The sequence below is a fragment of the Phyllopteryx taeniolatus genome, chromosome 21 (genome assembly GCF_024500385.1).
Source record: "Phyllopteryx taeniolatus isolate TA_2022b chromosome 21, UOR_Ptae_1.2, whole genome shotgun sequence".
Lineage (NCBI taxonomy): Eukaryota > Metazoa > Chordata > Actinopteri > Syngnathiformes > Syngnathidae > Phyllopteryx > Phyllopteryx taeniolatus.
The window spans coordinates 2,050,021-2,063,726 of record NC_084522.1 but is presented as its reverse complement, the minus strand read 5'-3'; the positions used below and the strand labels follow the sequence as shown (position 1 = coordinate 2,063,726).

Genomic DNA, 13,706 nt, shown 5'->3' with positions numbered 1-13,706 from the left:
CAGCTCACCAACAACCGTAATGAGGCTATCCAATAAAGAAAATGAGGGATGGATGGATACTGGATAGATAATCAACAAAGAATACATTTTATTTCAAATCTTCCACTGTTGCTACGGTACAGTAATAAATGTAGAACTAATTCCTGGACATGAACTCCAGGAGAGTGGATGTGAGTTTTTCCAGACTTTTGGAGTACTGAGGTCTCTGGTGCATCCCGACGGATCTTTCCATGTCCAAGGGCGGCGAGCGGGAATGGAAACCCCCCTGAGAGACCTGTTGCACGTCGCGCTGCTGAAAATGCTGCTGCTGCCGGCCGCCTCCTTGGAAGCGTTCGGGACGCTGCGCTCGCTCATCCGGGCGACGTGTCGGGTACATCTGTTGCTGACCAAAACCCTCTGAAGGACGGGAGAAAGGTGACAGAGTGCGTAGGTGTACCTCATGTTACGACCACTGACATGTACGCTCCATACCTTCGTAACGCTTTCTGATTGAGTCGCCGTGCTCTCTGCGCCCTTGTTGCTGGTACACCCGCTGGCTGTCATGTGTCTTGGTACGGTCTCTTCCTGCTCTGTTGCCTTCCTCACCGTAGACATCTTCGGCTCTTCTGAAGTTGGAATCTTCCTGGAATGTTCTGCCGTATGGGTGTTGAGCGGACATCTGCTGGGGCGTGGGACTGCTGAGCTGTTAGAAAACGGAACAGTTCAATAAAGGTCTTTCACGCAAAACCCAGCCATGTAGAACAGTCGGAGGACAACACTGACTTCAACACAAGATGGCTGGAACTTCACCTGGTGGTGTATCGTAACATTTGCAAGTTGTAAAATGGACATGGTGTGAGTGTTAAAAAACAAAACATTTCCCCCATTCCCTTTGACTATTTGGTACTACCTCGGAAACCAGATGACTCGCAAGTCAACTTTAAATCGTACCTTTACCACAATGTCCGTTTTTAAGGGGCTATCGTGAATGCTACCCAAAAACTGGCAACGATGGACTACCTGTGATTCTGCGAAGCGGTCGGGATGCCGCATTGTTCCACGGATCCCCTGGAGGAACGTTTCACCGGCTGAACTCGGAGCTATGAACTTGGCATCTGGCTGTCCGGCATTGAACCTGTCGCCACAAAAGTCCGGAAAGGTTAACGAATGACAACGAAAACAAAAGCGTGTCAACAAATTGCTCACTTCTTCTTGGCTACTTCCACCTCCTCGGCCGTGGCGTCCGAGAAGCGGCTCTTTCTTTTGCGTCGACTGGGCGCCTCGTCACCTGCGGCCCCGTCCATGAAGCGCCGGAAAGGCTCCGGGATGGCAGACATGCACTGGGAATTTACCCGAGGGGTCTGGAAGCTGTTGGGGCCGGCCGAAAGCGGCTCTGCTTGTTGCAGTCCGTGTCTGTAATCTCTAAAAAGATGAGCAGGTTGCTCCAAAGACGAGCGCACATCCCTCATAGGGGGTTCTGGCACACTTGACCCAAGCCTTACAACTCCATCTTTGTCAGAAGACCACCGTTGAACATCTCCTTGAGAGTCCGGACGCTGGGGCTGAGGGTCCCGACGCTGGGGTTGAGAGTCCAGCCGATGCGGCTCAGAGTCCGGACGATGGGGCTGAGAGTCCCGACGATGCGGCTGAGAGTCCCGACGATACGGCTGATAGTCCGGAGGATGGGGCTGAGAGTCCCGATGCTGGGGCTGATAGTCTGGACGATGGGTCTGATAGTCCGGACGATGGGGCTGATAGTCCCGACGCTGGGGTTGAAATTCGGGCCTTACATCCTCTGAGAAAAACTCATTTTTTGTTTCCTGCTCTCTGTAGGTTGGGTAACCCTCTGGGGATTGATCCCAGCCCCGTTGAGTCTTCTTGCTGGGATCGACAGTATCATCCAGACGATAATCCAGGTCCGAACTCTTTCCCTGGGAAGGACCCCTCTCCCAGTCGTCCGCCCTCTCCAGCTGCTGGTCCCACGGGTTTGTTGTCGGTCTACCCCCTGCCGCATACATCGGGTGAGCCTCTGCCTTGAGAAAGGGGGCTCTGCTCAGAGGATCGGGCATTAAACTACTGCGGTGCGAGTCTTGGAAGTCCTGGTTCCGTTGGTACAGGCTTGAGTCGTTCTGTGCGTGTCTGTTCTGCCTCTGCCATGGGGGAACTGCACAGCCAAAGGACTTAAACATTCAATCACAACAGAAACTACAACAAAACTACAGCACTGCTGCCTCTTGTTGCTACCTTTCATTTACACTCACAACTGCAAGTTAGTTCATTTTTGCTGGTTTCCATTGCTAATGGGCATATGTATAGTATTTATTGATCTGTGAGTAGTCACCACATACAAGACCCATTATCGCTCCGTTTTGTTCACATTCACAGCTGCAGGTGTTCTGTGTATTTATTTACCTCTTGACATTAAGTTTCCCACATTCATTTTTTTCATTGGCTGCAACACAAACAAAAGTTACGTTTTTTTTTTTTTTTTACTTTGTACATGTCGAGCCAATATGACATGATCACGCATCCTACCATGGGACGTCCGCTTCCGTCCTGCCTGGCGATGATCTCCGCTCTGGTGCGAATGATCTTTCCCACTTGGTTCATAACCGAATGCTTATCCCACGTCACCAGATCTGGACGCTTTGTCTCCTGCAATGATACACCGCTTTGAGTTACACAATTATCAAAAATAAAACAAAATCTCATTTGGATTATGTATAAAATGCCCTACGATATATTTCTGCCTGTGTTTCCGCCCAATCACGTGATGGACCATTTCTGGTGAGTACGCGGTGATATTACAAAGCGTGCATGTGTATCTTGGTCCCATACTGGGATGGTCAGCGTTCACGCTCGGCACCTCCTCCAAGAGGTTTAAACCTGGAACAGCAGAACACAACGGTTACGTCAAGTCGAAGTTAAGAAGTACACGCTGTGTTAATTACCGATGATCGGCTCGTCAAGCTTCAGGTATTCCACGTATTGCAAGATATCCTTGTACTTGGGCACAGTTTGTTCTCGGACCATGAGACCTGACGACACCAAACAAAGAAGCGTGAGGATGCGGCAGAAGTAGAATGCAATGCGAGTCATGTTTACACTGCCCTGCTCAGATTACAACGCGGAGTGAGATTCACTTGTTTTCGGCACCCTGTTCCATTTATTCTGTAATACAACTGCCAATACACATTTATGCTCAATATTTGCACCTCCCATCATCAACCTACAAGACTGCTGAATTTGAGCATGTGTAGAGAGCCAATTTGAAATTGGGACACCTTCTCAAATGATGCCCATGTAGAGAACGACGTCCAAAGAAAACCAGAAGAATTCTCAATGACAGCTCAAAGGGCCAGCCAAGTGAAACCCTACGTAGGCATCCACCTGCGACGGGGGGGGAATGTAAAAAAAAATAATAATAATCTGATGCTGTTGCAAAAGAGAGAGAATTTGGCCCGGTAAACAGTTGAATAGTAACCAGAGAATAGTAACCAATTAATGAGAGAGGTTTGTAATCGTCCTGCTTTGGTAATGTTAAAAAGAAATGTGCCAATGCCGCAGAGGTCAGAAACTGACTGCACGATTGAGAAATAATTGCTGATTTATGCAGCATACGAACACAAAAGAATCATTTGAAGGCAGCAGCTTAAATCAACTCTCAAGAATCAAGTTAAGGTACATGAGAACCAAGTGACAGGTGATCAGGGAGAGAGGAAAAAAACAACGACCTTTGAGTACTAAAGAACCAAGCTAGAGAAGTACTCATGAACCAGTCCCCACGTACTCAAGAACCAAGCTGCAGGTTAGCAAGACAAGATTCAGGTTCAAGCACTCGATCACCAAGCTACAATAGAATCAAGCTACGAGCACTCAAAACAAGAACCAAGTTCAGGTACTTGAGAACCAAACTCCAGGTATGCAAGAACCCCTTTAAAGGTATTCAAGAACCAACCTGTACAAGACAAGAATCATGTTCAAGTATTTTAGAGCAAAGGTACAGGCACTCAAGAACCAAAAAGACAAGACAAGAACCAAGTTGAGAACCAAGTGACCGCACTTCAGATACTAGAGAACAAAGTTACCTGTAATCAAGAACCAATCTACTGATACTCAATAACCAGGTACTTTAGAACCAAGGTACTGGTACTCAAGAACCATGCTAAATGCGCTCGAGAACCAAACTAGCTATAGCCAGGAGGCACAGGTACTTCAGATGTCATACAAAGTTGTAGTCTTCGTTTTCCTGCCACCTCTAGGATCAGAGGGGTAGTTCAGCTACTTTCCCTGCGTCATCAGACTGAGGAAAACATAGACAAAAAGGAGCCACAGCAACCTTGTAGTTCCTTCAAAAAAATAAATACATAAAAAATATTTAGGAACTTCAGTTCTTGTGGCAAGAAATTCCCCCTCTGTTAACGTTCCAACACAAAGCTGTGATTCCAACAGAAACGATGCATAAAAGCAGACCAATGAGATTCCTGCGTTTCCTGTGACTGGGTAGTCTTGGATTTTGTGTCGGGGCTCAATTCTCTTCAACACCACCACTTGGTGAATTCAAGAGAGCTCGGGAGAAAATCAAAGGGACCCAGAAGTTATGTCTGATGATCCGTATGAAAATATCACCAGCCAGGTGTTGCAAAATCTGGTGTTGGTACTGCGTTTCCATGATGGACATGTCATCTCTGCAAAAATCAGGCAACAGACCTTGCCTTCACATGCATACCTGTACTCAACGGCTGACAGAACAGTGAGCTAACACATGTGAGGTCATCGCGGACCCCAAATGACTAGATGGACAATGGAGTCTACTTACCCGTGGCGACGGCGGCATCCTCTTTCTGCCAGGGATGAAAGGAGAGCAATACAAATCAATCAGTGCTGAGGATACATGCGATGGTTCTACAAGGGAAACACACATCTTTAACAGTTAGGTCATTCAGTACGGTCTGTTTAGGGATACTCTGTACTTACGTAATGCTAATATGGTTGTGGGAGAAGAACAAATCCGACTAGCACTGAAGAATTTCGATAGTACTGACGTGGAAGATGAGCAAAGTGGACAAGCCCTATCGAAGTTGACTAAACTTGCCAAATCCTACATCCTTAGGAAAGTTTTTCCGGGTATAATAAAAGAAGAAGGTATTGCTTGATGCCTGCAGGTGGGTAGCAGTCAAGAGGGTTCTCATCAAAGTTTCCCAGACAAGACAAACACCCCGGTGGAAGATTCAGACAAAGAAAGCAAGGTTAATTTGTTGGGGTAAAGATTCAGTCAGATAGGACCAGAAGGCAGGGTCGAGACAAGCTGCAGACCCGTAAAAGCAGATGACCCGAGTATGGAAATTGGACCAGTTGCCGGAAAGATTGGAGACGTAGCAAAACCTAAAAGTCGGAAATTGAGTTTGAGAAGATTGAGATGATCCCTACAGGAACTTCATTTTCTTGACACTTGAGTCCCAAGACGTCCTTGAGGTACACCAAGTCGAATTCACGCTTGTCAGTAGCGGTACGTAGTGGTATTGAGATGACAAATGGTTGCGGAATGGATAACAAGCTGTTCCACCACATGCCACGTCACGGCGGAAAATGCTGAAAAGGAACGAAATCTCTCATGAACCTGCCACAAGACGGACATTCCAAGACCACACGTTTTCTTCATTGTTGGTTGACATCAGGTTGATAGTGGAGTGGTTTAGCAATGTTTGAGGTAGAATGCCTTATCTCTTGGTCCCTGGCTGTTGAACAATGTTCCCGCTGTGCCGCCTTTATTACGGCTCCGACACCACCTACAAATCTGAACACTCCATTCGCCGATGCTGTGTTGGTGACGTTCATACAGACGAGTATTTCAAGGGGGGGGGGGGGGAGGTGGTAAAATGGCAAATGTTACAGAATGACTGAAAGGGACACGCAAAAAAAAACACTTGACCTGCTTTGGTTTTTGTTGTGTACCCATAAAACCATACTGCCTCCATCGTGATCACTAAAGGACGTAAGATCCTGGATTAAGCCAAACCCGTTATGACATTATGACAAGGGATTCGTAAAAATTCCTGAAAGGCATGAATTTGTCTTCACCAAAATAATACTCTCTTTTTGTATATGGCATTGTTCATACAAAGCAACAAAGTGCTTCAGAAAACAGGTACAGTAAAAAAAAAAGACAATTCCCTCCCGCCTCTGAACACACCCCATTCCAAATAAATGGGATTTTGTATACAACTATGTCATTAATAGGGCATACCAAATCATTCTCAGAACAATATGTAGGTAATACATCGTGAATGCTTCGAAAAAAATGGCAAAGTATGTTGTTTTTGTGTCAAAACACGTGTTTCGAGGTTTCTGTTTTAGGCAAATGCATTTTTGTACAATTTTGTACAAAAAGCACGTGGCTCTCCTAATGAGTAAACTCCCTTCAATCCTTTCATTTCCCAGCAATGTAGCACATATAATATACAGTAAGTGTTTTAACGCGGACTCAGTGAATTCTGTTTCACCATTTTGAATCAAGGAATTTCAAACGGGATAAACCTTTTTGGAGCCAAATTTCACCCATGTACAACAATGACATACAAGTATTCTTGAAAAATGAAATTCTGTACCTTTAAGTGTCCCGGCATCGTCAGGTGTATCTTATACAAATTATGGCCCCTTAAGGATATTTCACAAACCTGAAAAGTACCACACACAAAAAAAAACGTGAATAAGCGTACGAAATTACGATGAAGCTAGGATGGCCAAACACTCCGTGTTAGCTCGCTTACCGAACACTCAATGAACTCCGTGGCCGAGTCATCTTCGTACGGAGTTGTCAAATCGTCCATTATTGTTTGAGCTCGTTATCGTTGGTTTAAAGTTGAATTTAACTGGTTGCGTTTACGATACCACCTGAGGCTAAGCTAACAAACATGCGGAAGCTAGCTAGCGGCGGAACTGACAGATAAGCCGTGACATAAACGCTCAAATAATTATATTTATGGTACAAATGTAAGATTAGTCTAAATATTTCAACTTCACCATACACAATGTCAGTCAGTGCTAATCGTGTTGGTTTCGAACGGCTTGCGAGTCCACAACATCCACTTCCGGTGGTTTACATAGGTAATTACCATTGGCGCCCCCTGTCGACCTGGCGCATCACTGCAAGCCAATTAAATAAAAAAAAAAGAAGCAAGGCATATTTGCACATCATATATGGAGGTGTAGCTCTGTGCCATTTGAGTTAGAATTTTTACTTACAATACTGAATTGTGTTGGCATCAAAATCAAACAATCATCAAAACAAAAACAATAAAAATTTTCACATGATTTATAAAAATATTTAAATACCTTTGAAGTAAAAAAATAAAATAAATCAATGCTTCAAAATATTCCCTTAGAAAAATTTTACATTTCCCATATTCTATTTAAAATAATTGAACGTCTAAATTGAAATAAAAATTGAATTTGATAAATTAAGCATTCTTACATTACAATACACTGAATCTTTTTTTTTTTTTTAAAACCCAAAAAACAAAAACTTTTTTCACAGTTTTGATTTAGATACTAAAAAATACATGTTAGAACTGCAAATTTAAACATATATGATAGTCGTGTTGTTTATTTGGACACCAGCAGATAGGTACAAAAAAAACAACATGAATGGAAAATTTCACATTGACATAAATTCAAATATATTTACATGCAGTTGCGTGTTATGTACACTGACTCCACACTCAACACTTCTGCAATTCCAGCTTGAATTAACAGTTACAGTTAATAGAGGAGCACGGTCAAAGCAAGTTGACGAGAAGGGTGCGATACTATGAGTATACGTGAGAAAAATAATCATATTCATGTAAAATAACAGTAAAAGGGGGGGCTGGGGGTGGATGAGGCAGGGGAATAGAATGTACACTTTAAAAAAGAGGACAAACAATTCGCTAAAACAAGAAGAAGCGAGAGATTCACGGTCGAATGTCAAGTGGAGGAGTCGCGGAGTCCGCCCGGGAGATTGTTCAAGCGGGCTCGTAGCTCTTTCCGGACCAGGCTCACTCGGGCCAGTTTGCGTTTGTATTCCTGGAAACAACAAAGCCATAGATATGTAACCTAAGTATGGTTGAAAATAAATAAATACCTTGATTTAAAAAAAAAAAAACAGCAGTGACAAGATCAGTTTCCTTTTTTGAATTACAAAGTGACAGAAACATGGATGATGTTATCGGAATCCAAATAACGCATGTTTCCGGTTATTGTCAGACAAAACAACAGATCTGGAAAGCCCTCATCACGGCCCGAACGTGTGACTCTATGTGGTTTGTCTCAAATACAACTTTGGCTTCCGGTTGCTGATTTGCTCATGATGAAATAAAATCAAATAAAATATTTTTTTTGGTCACTCTGTTATCAAATGAGGGTGAAGGGACAGAATAATTGGATATCTGGAAAGCTCTTAACAAGATCTTTAATTTGAGGTGTGAGCAAATGTGGTTTTTTTGGACACTGAGTAATGAAATTAGGGTGTATGGACAAAATAATGACAGACCTGTAAAGCCTTCAGCAAGATCTTTAATTTGACGTATGACTCAATGTGGTTTGTTGCAAGTACATTTTTGTACCTTTTATTGGCGCCCTAACGACAAAAAAAGCTTTTCCGGTGACTAGGCAAACAAACGAGGGTAGATTGGCTAAATAATTACAGACGTAGAAAGCCCTCATCCAAACCTTTTATTTGTTGTGTGACTCGATGTGGTTTGTTGCAAATTAAGTTTTCGAACAATGAGCATTTTTTATTTTTTTTTGCGGGCACCGCTCCATCTAAGGAAGGTACACCTCGACACGCACAAAAGCTCTCAAACCAAAGACCATCTGTGATGAATATCACGTGAAGAAAAGAAAACGCCGTGTCAACGCACTTCAAGTTTGTGCTCGTTGTGCACCAGACCATCGCGCTGACTCTGCAGGAAGCTAGTCAGCGTGCGCGTCAGCTGCCGCCGGTCGTCGATCTCCGCCGCCAGTCGGCCGCTGTAGTCGGCCAGCAGCATGCAGGCGTCGTCCACCTGCCGGGAGAAGCGCGCGCCCGACTCCTTATCTGACGAGGGAACACACACACACACACACACAGAAGCTTTGAATGGGAATCAAGAAGCTGAGATGTAAATCATAAATAAGAAATTCATTAACAATACAAATGAAAACTTCCTTATATAAATTAATAATGAAAATAGTTGTCAGTTTTGAATGACACAGCTAAAATATAAATTAATATTTATGTAATTAAAATGACAAGAAAATACACAATTTCATGAGATCAGTATAAGACCTGTACAAAGAAAATTCTAGAAAAGAAAACAAAAAACTGACCAATTAAAAAAATGTTAAACAAAAAAAACCAAACACTTTTTAAATGGAAATAACGTTTAAAAACTTTAAAATAAATAAGTAAATAAGAAAATAAAGGATACAAGTTAATTGACAATACTATAAAGAATAGGTTTATATTTATATAATTAAAAATGAAAACAAATTGATAATATTAAGAGCTGCACCAAAAATTTGAAAATAAAATAAATTATTACAATTTACATTTTACAAATACAAATTGTACATGAGAAAAAGAAAAAAAAAGTACATTAGAAAAATACTTGTTTGATTGAAAATGTTTATTAAAATAAAAAATAAAGTATGAAATATTATTTCAACGTAAAAAAAAAAAGAAATCAAACATACAATGTGATAACAGTAACAAATACAAATATTAAAATGTGACCATTAAAAAAAAAAATTCTAATTTTAAAAAATGCAGAAGAAAACTTTCAAATTGGAGCTGTGAAACCCTAAATGAAAATGGAAAAATAACAATAACGTGACATCATTGCCACTACCTGTTCATAACGCCTAATAACTCCCCGGCCCCCCCCTACCTGTGATCCTGTGCAGCAGCGAGGTGTCCTGCACCTCGGCAGGCAGCGACGAAATGCGCTGCCGCAGCAGCGCGTCTCCCGAGGTGGCGTTCTCAAGCTCCTGCAGCGCTCGGATCAGCTCCGACGTCTGCCGGGACGACAGCAAGACATCGCGACGCCTCAAATTAAAGTCCATTGCATTAGAGACCTTCTCGGCCAATCACAAACCAGAAGAAAGTCACTTCCGGAAAAGGCACAACAAAGGTGAATTGAGGCGGGACCAGTCCTAACAGAAGTTTTTACTTTTTTTTTTTAAACACAGAACTCAGAAAAGGCGGGATATTGCTGCAACTTTGTGTGCTTTCACACGGGGATGCGGCTTCCCACAATCAGATAATTAGATGATGTCATTGCCAGTGAAAGGGACTTTAAATGCTACTTCCAAAGATGGAAAAATGTCAGCATATATAGGCAGGGTAAAAGGGGATTTAAAATGTTTTCTTTAAATTAAATCTGTCCTAATAAAAGGAATTTTGACCAGGTCCGTGCTGGTTGGCCGCTTTAGAGCGCCTCGTTGTCGGCCGGCGAGAAAAGTGAAGTGCCCGCAGTGGGGTTTTTTAATTTATTTTTTATACTTATTCGTTTTTTTTTTTGTTTTTTTTAAGTCCGACGTGACAGCCAGTGTGTACACCGAGGGGGGGGCTTTGGGCTGGTGTAGCCGCTGTAGAGCGCCTCGTTGTCAGGGCATGGAAAAGCCCCACAATGACCCATTGGGATATACTATATTCTAGCCACTGGAGACTTTAAGTGAATATTTTTGTGTGTGTCACATTTAATTGTGTTTACTTTACAGGGACTTGAAGTTTTGAGAATTTCCCCGACACGTGAGCAAAAGATAAATGTTTTGGCGGACTAAAGTTCAACCGGCGACATTAGCATGAATTCCGCCCCCTTTCTTATAACACCGTCTGGGCCAGGACCTGCGGGGGCTCGGCTGGAGAAGTCCGGCCAGCAAAGTTGTCGTTGACCGCTTGGATGGACTCGTAGGACCTCTTGGTGGGCTTCTTCTCGCCATCTGCGCAACATGACAGGAGACAAAGACTCGTGGCTGGTTGCAATTCGTTTACGCGGCGTCTTAAAAAGCAAACGGGCGCTCACAGAGGACTCTGGAGAGCTGGTCCAGCAGCTCGTCGTCGTAGACGGCTCTCTCCTGCCAGATGGACAGCACCCGGCCCAGTTGCTTCTTACAGCCGTCCTCGCACTCCCTGAGGGACGACACGCACGGACGGTGACGGACGGCAGATTACCGGGCCGACTCACTGGCCGCAATTTGTTTGGAGGGTTACGAAGGTTTTATACACACTTCTGAAATAACAAATGTGCGCAACCGGCCTTTATTTATATGGTATGAATAATAAGATGAGATTTAAACACGTCCGCCTCGCAGTTCTGAGATTAAGCTATTGATTATTCCATCCGTTAACTGGATAAAAATGTATTTTGCATTTAAGTTTATTGACATATATTTATTTTCCAATGACTGCGTATATAACCAATTATTATTGTTTATCTGGTATTGTTTAATGATTAAGCAAAATCACATAAGCAACATCATCCAAGACCGAGTGAGCTTTTTGAAAGTAATGCGAAGGGTTAATACTGTAGTTTGATATCCACTTTTGAGGTTCGACTGCTTGTCAATCACAAATGATTCCCCCGACGGCTGCAAAGGACGATTCGTTTTGTAAGAGATTAAACTGATACTTTTCTCCCCCATAAATGAATGATCATTTCGTTACGGTTTTAGGACTTGGACAATTATTACAGGTTAAACAATGCCTCGAAATGACAAATGTATTATCAAAATGGTTGTTGATTAATTTGATAATCGATTAGTTGTCAATTGTAGGCAGGGATGTTTAGGGGTTATGGCTAGGGATTTAGGGCTCGGCCGGGGTTAGTAGTACGGCGCTAGGGTAAGGAGTCAAGGTGTTAGGGGTTAGTTATAATTCTAGAACAAGTCCACGTCTACCTGTAAACATGCTTGAACGCATCGACGATGACCGGCGCGAAATCCTCCGTGAACTCGGGTCCTTTCCTCTTGCTGTTCTGAATGACGTCATTGGCCAGGTACAGGAAGGTCAGCTTGCGTGACACCGGAACTGCGCGCACACACACACACACACACACACACACGAGCAATGTGGTGTCAATTTTACGTCGAAACAGAACAACTGGCGGCTGCTGGTGTAAACAGACGACATGAACACGTTGAGCTCACTGCAGGAGTTCAAGGTGATTGAGTTAAGGTTTAGGGGATTAGGGCCAGGGGGTAAGGTGTTCTGGTTAAACGTTCGAGATTGGACTCAGGGTTAGGGGGACAAAGGTTTTGATTCGGGTTTAGCGGCTGACCCTCACCCACAGCTAAAGGTTAAAGGTTGGGTTCAGAGTAGACTGGAAATGGTCCAATTTCAAGCCTCTCAAGTGTAAATATTCTCATTTGTGTAGTCTTCCACCAAAGCGAACTGATGATCTTTGTGATTAATCACAACAAGACATGAGAAAAACATCTCATTTCACTTTGGAAAACAACGATCAACGTTTTAGGACTAGTGGTTGTTTGGGTTATGCGGTTCAGTTATGGTTACAGGTTAGTGCGTTAGTGTTAGGGCGAGTCAAGTGGGTGATTATTATACTGTAGTGACTAGTAATCACCAATGTCGACTACAAACCCACGGAGCTCCGCGCTCCCTTCCCAACCTCCGCAGCACATGTCGACAAAAGAACCAGTTTGTAATCCCGCGCGGAGCTCGCGTTACCTTTGACGAGCTCGCTGTACCAAACTTGCACGATGTTCTTGGCGTGCTTCCTGTGGTGGATGAGCCACAGCGACAGCGTCTGGACGCTCTGCTGAGAGTTGCTTAGCTCGGACAGTTTCTTCTCGAGAGCCGCCACGGAGAACGAGGACATGTCGACCGCCGCTTTACCGACCCACACTGCGCAAGCTTAGGCCTTCCAACTTCCCTCTCTCGTTGGCGGTTGCAGTTGTTTTTTTCCCCGTTTACTTTAAATGCGTCGTACACGGCAATATAGCCATTCGCAAATAAAACACGTTAACACGCTTGTTTACGCAGCGTTGCTGCAGACAATCCTTGTTAGCTAGCTAGTTAGCCTAGCTTAACATGCTAGCCTGCAAGAGGCACTTCCGTATGCTCGTCATGATGCGTTCAATAACGCTGGAAATCGAAACGTTGTCGAGTTTCAATTTTAATAATATCTTGAACATTTTTGGGAGACATTTAGAGTGGGTTGACCAACTGCAAACAAGCCATTTTCTTTTTAAAACGTACTAAATTGGTACATATGTGGGGGAACGATGTTATATGTACCGTAATGATGCATTCCAAACTAACGGAAGCAAACAAGCCATTTTCTTTTTAAAACGTACTAAACTGGTACATATGTGGGGGAACGATGTTATATGTAACGTAATGATGCGTTCCAAACTAACGGAATTCCAAAAGTTTAAAAGCTTGATTTTGAACTTAATGTCTTCGAGATTTAAGTGATTATAGAAGAATCTACAAACTGTAAACAAGCTAATTTCTTATATTTAAATAGTAACTTCGTGTCCCTGTGGTCTCCAGGTAAAGACGTCACCGGCTGCGACACGTCAGCGCGTCCGCCATGTTGGATGTGATGTGCCATACCTGCCCATAAACTAATGCAAGTACATGTACTTAATTTAGTTCACATTTATTTAATGAACCAGGTTAAGGCAATTGAGAACATATTCTCTTTTTACGATGCCAACCTGGTTGCAGACAGCAGAGCAAAACA

General features: G+C 43.2%; 2 protein-coding genes across 4 annotated transcripts; both read right to left on the bottom strand.

Moving 5' to 3' along the window:
- Positions 1 to 64: 64 nt before the first annotated feature.
- On the bottom strand, positions 65 to 7,089 carry si:ch211-13c6.2 (uncharacterized protein LOC100000125 homolog). 3 transcript variants are annotated; one of them, XM_061760090.1, is made up of 11 exons: positions 6,750 to 7,089; positions 6,588 to 6,656; positions 4,799 to 4,823; positions 2,931 to 3,017; positions 2,717 to 2,865; positions 2,515 to 2,634; positions 2,392 to 2,431; positions 1,186 to 2,143; positions 1,000 to 1,114; positions 472 to 682; positions 65 to 396 (listed from the first exon to the last, which is right to left on the bottom strand). In XM_061760090.1, exons 1-11 carry the CDS (start codon positions 6,807 to 6,809, stop codon positions 137 to 139), a joined length of 2,094 nt encoding a protein of 697 aa, XP_061616074.1. In that variant the 5' UTR covers positions 6,810 to 7,089; the 3' UTR covers positions 65 to 136. The 3 variants fall into 3 exon arrangements, with proteins under 3 accessions (XP_061616074.1, XP_061616076.1, XP_061616077.1); XM_061760092.1 differs by lacking the exon at positions 4,799 to 4,823 and having other exon boundaries at positions 6,750 to 6,819; XM_061760093.1 differs by lacking the exon at positions 6,750 to 7,089 and having other exon boundaries at positions 4,799 to 4,884; positions 6,588 to 6,603.
- A 480-nt stretch (positions 7,090 to 7,569) lies between these two features.
- LOC133471011 (regulation of nuclear pre-mRNA domain-containing protein 1A-like) lies at positions 7,570 to 13,700 on the bottom strand. The gene is made up of 7 exons (XM_061760113.1): positions 12,686 to 13,700; positions 11,899 to 12,028; positions 11,025 to 11,131; positions 10,847 to 10,941; positions 9,888 to 10,014; positions 8,880 to 9,055; positions 7,570 to 8,043 (listed from the first exon to the last, which is right to left on the bottom strand). Exons 1-7 carry the CDS (start codon positions 12,834 to 12,836, stop codon positions 7,945 to 7,947), a joined length of 885 nt encoding a protein of 294 aa, XP_061616097.1. The 5' UTR covers positions 12,837 to 13,700; the 3' UTR covers positions 7,570 to 7,944.
- Positions 13,701 to 13,706: the final 6 nt, after the last annotated feature.

Excerpts from the sequence above, each read along its gene's own strand:
- si:ch211-13c6.2 (XM_061760090.1), bottom strand. The coding sequence starts at position 6,809 with ATGGACGATTTGACAACTCCGTACGAAGATGACTCGGCCACGGAGTTC. Across the intron at positions 6,657-6,749 it reads CGGAGTTCATTGAGTGTTCG|GTTTGTGAAATATCCTTAAG; the intron begins GTAAGCGAGCTA and ends GGTACTTTTCAG. Across the intron at positions 3,018-4,798 it reads GGATGCCGCCGTCGCCACGG|GTCTCATGGTCCGAGAACAA; the intron begins GTAAGTAGACTC and ends TGGTGTCGTCAG.
- LOC133471011 (XM_061760113.1), bottom strand. The coding sequence starts at position 12,836 with ATGTCCTCGTTCTCCGTGGCGGCTCTCGAGAAGAAACTGTCCGAGCTA. Across the intron at positions 9,056-9,887 it reads GCTGCTGCACAGGATCACAG|ATAAGGAGTCGGGCGCGCGC; the intron begins GTAGGGGGGGGC and ends TTCCCTCGTCAG. Across the intron at positions 8,044-8,879 it reads ACAACGAGCACAAACTTGAA|GAATACAAACGCAAACTGGC; the intron begins GTGCGTTGACAC and ends TGTTGTTTCCAG.